This window comes from Limulus polyphemus, unplaced genomic scaffold (assembly GCF_000517525.1).
Source record: "Limulus polyphemus unplaced genomic scaffold, Limulus_polyphemus-2.1.2 Scaffold2216, whole genome shotgun sequence".
Classification (NCBI taxonomy): Eukaryota; Metazoa; Arthropoda; class Merostomata; order Xiphosura; family Limulidae; genus Limulus; species Limulus polyphemus.
Window position 1 is genome coordinate 93,393 of NW_013667826.1, and position 5,754 is coordinate 99,146.

At 30.5% G+C, this 5,754-nt stretch overlaps 1 protein-coding gene across 1 annotated transcript in view; it reads right to left on the reverse strand.

The window, feature by feature from the left end:
• The window catches only part of LOC106466303 (RING finger protein 145-like), a 21,687-nt gene that overhangs the window by 9,598 nt on the left and 6,335 nt on the right, over nucleotides 1-5,754 (reverse strand). Inside the window, exon 2 of the mRNA XM_013926574.2 lies at nucleotides 2,641-2,845. Coding sequence (XP_013782028.1) covers nucleotides 2,641-2,806 — 166 coding nt within the window. The 5' untranslated portion in view covers nucleotides 2,807-2,845. The remainder of the gene's footprint in view (nucleotides 1-2,640; nucleotides 2,846-5,754) is intronic.

Below are 5,754 nucleotides of genomic sequence, written 5' to 3' on the forward strand. Positions count from 1 at the left end.
ACAGGATCTAAACAATTAAGTATAGTGCACAAAACAAATTATTATTAAAGTATTACAGGATCTAAACAGTTAAGTATAGTACACTAAACAAATCAATGTTAAAGTATTACAGGATCTAAACAGTTAAGTACTGCTAACTAAACAAAAGAATGTTAAAATATTACAGGATCTACCCAGTTAAGTACTGTAAACTAAACAAAAGAATGTTAAAATATTACAGGATCTACCCAGTTAAGTACTGTAAACTAAACAAAAGAATGTTAAAATATTACAGGATCTACCCAGTTAATTACTGTAAACTAAAGAAATGAATGTTAATGTATTACAGGATCTACCCAGTTAATTACTGTAAACTAAAGAAATGAATGTTAATGTATTACAGAATCTACCCAGTTAAGTACTGTAAACTAAACAATGAATATTAAAGTATTACAGAATCAGACCAGTTAAGTACTGTAAAGTATTACAGGGTCTACCCAGTTAAGTACTGTAAACTAAACAAATAAATGTCAAAGTATTACAGGATCTGAACAATTAAGTATAGTGCACAAAACAAATTATTATTAAAGTATTACAGGATCCAGCCAATTAAGTATAGTACACAAAACAAATTATTATTAAAGTATTACAGGATCTACCCAGTTAAGTACTGAAAACTAAACAAATGATTATTAAAATATTATAGGGTCAACCCAGTTTAGTACTGTAAACTAAAGAAATGATTATTAAACTATTACAGGATCTACCCAGTTAAGTACTGAAAACTAAAGAAATGATTATTAAACTATTACAGGATCTACCCAGTTAAGTACTGAAAACTAAAGAAATGATTATTAAACTATTACAGTATCTACCCAGTTAAGTACTGAAAACTAAACAAATGATTATTAAAATATTATAGGGTCTACTCAGTTAAGTACTGTAAACTAAACAAATCAATGTTAAAGTATTACTGGATCTACCCAGTTAAGTACTGTACACTAAAGAAATGAATATGACATTGTTTCATGATGTACAAGGTTGAGTATGTTATATTAAAATGATTTTGATACATTTTATCAAGTCATATGATGACCAGAGCCTATATAAAGTTCAAGAGGAATGGCATGTATCAGAAATAAATTTATGTTGTTGTTTAACAGTAGGTATTGTGATGAGACCAAAATTAGACTGCCTTTGTGTAGAGTATGTAACAGTCTTTTTTAAGTCAAAATATTTATACACTTACATTTGTGGAAGAATTTCTATCACTGACTAGATCAATATATGTTTTAGTTTGTTGATCACCAGAGCTTCTTTTATTCATCTTGTATATTGTTGGAACTACATATGCTAAATTTGTTTTGTCAGTAATTCGGTCATTCCTAATTTAGGTGTTTGTAAATATTTGAATAATTACCAGCATGATTCATTTAGAGCAGTGTATATATTAGCATCTGAAGTCTAGTGCTGGTAATTCTTCAATTTTCTATAAACACCAAGATTAGGAATGTGACATAGCTGCTGATGAAAATAACTTTGCCTTAGTACACATTTCCAATAATGAATAACATCTAAGAATAAATGATAAACTGGCAATTAAAAACCTAAAACTATTCATAAGCTCAGACCATAAATGTGTGTTCATATTGGTGACTTAGAATTTCTGAAATTGGGATATTCCTTACATTTAATGATATTAAAAAATAAAGGAAAATGTATCATCTTGTGGCACTATGACAATTCACAAAGAGACTTGAACAAGAAATGTGTGGCATCTTGTAGAAGGTGAGAATCCATGCACATAAAGGTCAGTGGCAAAAGTCAACAATGTGCCAGAGACAACAGTACACAATACAATGAAGAAGGATCTCCATCTAGAAAAGCAACATAAGTGTCATATATACAAGTTGCTTCCATTGCTAATCCATTCAACTGTCACATACTTCAAGCAAATGAAGAAGGAAATGGGGGTTCATGCTATTCCATGTGAAGTCTCTGGACATTAGTGCATATAGATTTGTGTATAACTGGGCTGCTGAATCATGCTTTTAGAAACTAGATGGATTATGGATAGCTTGAACTTGATAGTCTTAAGACACAGCCTTTTGCAAACTACATTTCAAGTCTATTGTCAAGATGCATGGTCATCAGATAGAGCATGACAGGACAAGGTGAGACTCCAAAATCATTTTATAATAACATCCTCAACCCTCTTTACAGAGTTAAGAATTGTACACTAAATAAACAAATACGAAAGTATTTCATGATAAACAAGATTTGATTGTAATTATAAACATTCTGCATACCAAATAAAAACACAATTAACTTTCTTGTAATTTACATATAGTGCAGTACACTTTTTTTTCATCAAATCAATTGGTTTATCATGTCACAAGATAAAACACATGGACTTTGCAATTTAAAAGTAAGCTTATGTTCTAAGAATGTTCAAGAAAAAACTATTGAATTGAACATGAACAGTTAATACGTTTTAACTACACAAATCATAGATGTGAAGCAATTTAATAAAATTAAGCTTTATAACTGTCACCTGAATTACATACTTTATATATTATTTTTTCTTTTATATGACAACAAAAGGATCCTTAAAATCCTTGATTTTCAGTCACATTGGAAAATCCTGCTGTTCTTACTTACCAAGATTAGTAATTAGAGCATTGAGCAACTCTTGGGCAGCCATAGACTGTGGAAGAGATTTGTTGCGGTCATACTGCCACCAGTAATCTATTATGAGCAATCCAGGGACTCTCATTATGACATTGATTAGGACTTCAATTTGGTCCAGTGACAGAAATGGCCACATCTCGTGTTTGGAAAGGTTACCTTGGCCTCAATACAGTCACTATACAAAAAAGAAAGATGAGAGAACTGATAAATTTAAGCAACTGTTCAACTTGTCTCCATACAGAAACAACCTAATAACTTAAGCACTACATAAAAACTGTAACGTTCACATGAGACATTTTTTTATTATGTATTATATTCTTTTTTGAAAAAACAACAAATACTAGAAAGATGCATATATTTAATTTTGTTCATTATCTTCACTATGATGTCAAATGATGGAATATTTACTGTATGTGCATGGGGTCATTACACTGGACTGACCTCATTTTGGAAAAGAAGCGTTGACCATATGTATCTATGTAAAATGTGACAAGCTTTTAGTAAAATATATTTTTGTTCTTTTACAAAAAATCAGATATGTTACAGAAGTAAGGTGATGTTCATGTGAAGAATAAAAACACTTTTGTCTACAGTACAGTTTGTATACAGGATTTTCAGAACCTCTAGAACTTCCAAAATGCATAATTACAGTTGTTAGTATCCCTCTGTTTACTCTTCTCTACCACAAACTATTACTAAATCAGAATGTAGGGTAAAATGAACAGTTGATAACTTTGAAATCAAATACACAATACCATGTTAAATGGTACTCCGCAAAAGGTCGTGGCATGCATACTTTGACCCCACCCATGAAAATATCATTAAAGCATCTTAACTTACATTAAGTAGTCAGATGTCTATCAAACATCTGTTTTGGATTAGTTTTATGAATTCTTGAGTTTTATGGTTAGAAATATTTATGTTTAAAAGAAAAACCACATCATGTTTATTTTATAACAGCTGTTCTCAGTAAATAAAACAAACAACCTTTACTCTTACTAAAACAAATAAAGTTAAAAATGAAACTATTTTTCTGTGAAGCATTTGTAGCATTATGAGGCATTTTTATGCTACTTTCAAAAACTTCAAGAAATGAGAAATATAAAGAAAAGTTGGGCACATCTAATGAATGCATACAAGGAGTTACACAACGTTGCTTGACCAAGAATAGAAATATATCTATATCAAGTGTAAACTAAGATGCATTCCAGGCGGTACTGAGAATCAACTGTTTAGATTATCTATAGACTGATGACATCGCAGCAGAGAGAAAGCTATGAGAAAGTTTATATTAAATTCCTTAGAAACTAGAGACGATTTCCATAAAAGGAATTAGTAAAGAAACTAGACTCTGGGTAGAACTTGGATCTGAAGAGGACAAAAATAAATTGATGTAAATAGGCTGCCAAGTTGTCATCTTCAATCATAACCAATTGTTGAATTAGTTTTGGTTTGAGTTCCGAGAATTACAATGAGTCAACAATATTCATCCAACTAAGTGACAGATCTACTTGCGAGTTGGATGTGTACACTATTTAGAGAATCGTAATAATACAAAAGAAATCCATATAAAAACCCATGTTTTGGGGCAAAAAAAATCAGTCTCCTGACTCATAAGAAGAAGCCATTGGTCCTGCTGCTAGTTTGTCAACTGAAATCTTTACAATCTCTTGGCACCTATGAAGATGTGTAAGTAACTAATGCTATCTCTCCCAGAGTCAAGTAATGTAGTTAAAAATTGAATATACAGTGTTTAATATTAAAGAATTAATGAAAGTTATGTCTGAGCTGTTTTCAATCAATGTATTAATTGATAACTTACTTATAGTATTAAGTAATTTAATGGATATTATAGAGAGTTTAAATGAAGTATAGTTACCTGCTCAGATTGAAAAATTGAAATGTTTGAAGATACCTTCGGTAATCTCAGTGTAGCCAACTATCTTAATATATTGTATTAAAGTGTTGTTTGTATTTTGAATCTCAGTCTCCTAGTCAATTCTTTATTCTAACTGTAAACTTCCTTGAGTTAGTGATTTGTATACTCCACTCATGACTGTAAATCTGTATTTTAAATAAATCTGTTGTTAACTGGATTAAGTCAAATTGAAGACGTCTAGCCCACACAGCAGTCCATGTTTACATCTGTTTCCAAGTGGTAAGAGCTCAAGCGGTGAATCCCCACTTTCAAAAGTCAAATCTCAGCACTCTTGTTGCTATTTATTTGTAGATAAACTGCTTCAGAAATTACTCAGTGAAACAATTTTAAGTAAAAACCAGTAAAAAGAACACAAGTAAAAATCAGTAAAAAAGAATAAGTATAAATGTAACTTGTTCAGCTAATAGCAGTACAAGTGTAAGTCAATCAGCTTATAATTAAGAAATAATGATTTTGAAAACTAGCTGAGGAAATAAACATTTTATCTTATTATAATTAGGTAAAAATTGTTTTCTGAAAGATGAATACTTTCTGGCATAATGAAGTTGCAATGAAACAATATTAAAACTTAACAATAAAAAGGTAGATAAAACTTTAGGCTTTCCATATATGAGGAAAATGTGAACAATTTTTACTGTGTACATACTACAAACAAAATACCAAAAATCTGTCAAGTAACATCATTAATAACACTATTTTAAGTTGATGTATTTAAATAAGTATGCACTGTACTGAGTTAATAGGATTTCTGTTCCTACTATAAACATTTTGAAGTCATTTTCTGATAAAAATTGTATTCTTCTCCAGATATAAAAAAGTACACATGTTCTAATGAGTTGATCATGTTAAGAGAAGCTATCTATTCTAAAGGAAAGCAAGTCATTCGTACACATGTTCTAATGAGTTGACCATGTTAAGAGAAGCTATCTATTCTAAAGGAAAGCAAGTCATTCGTACACATGTTCTAATGAGTTGACCGTGTTAAGAGAAGCTATCTATTCTAAAGGAAAGCAAGTCATTCGTACACATGTTCTAATGAGTTGACCGTGTTAACAGAAGCTATCTATTCTAAAGGAAAGCAAGTCATTCGTACACATGTTCTAATGAGTTGACCATGTTAACAGAAGCTATCTATTCTAAAGGAA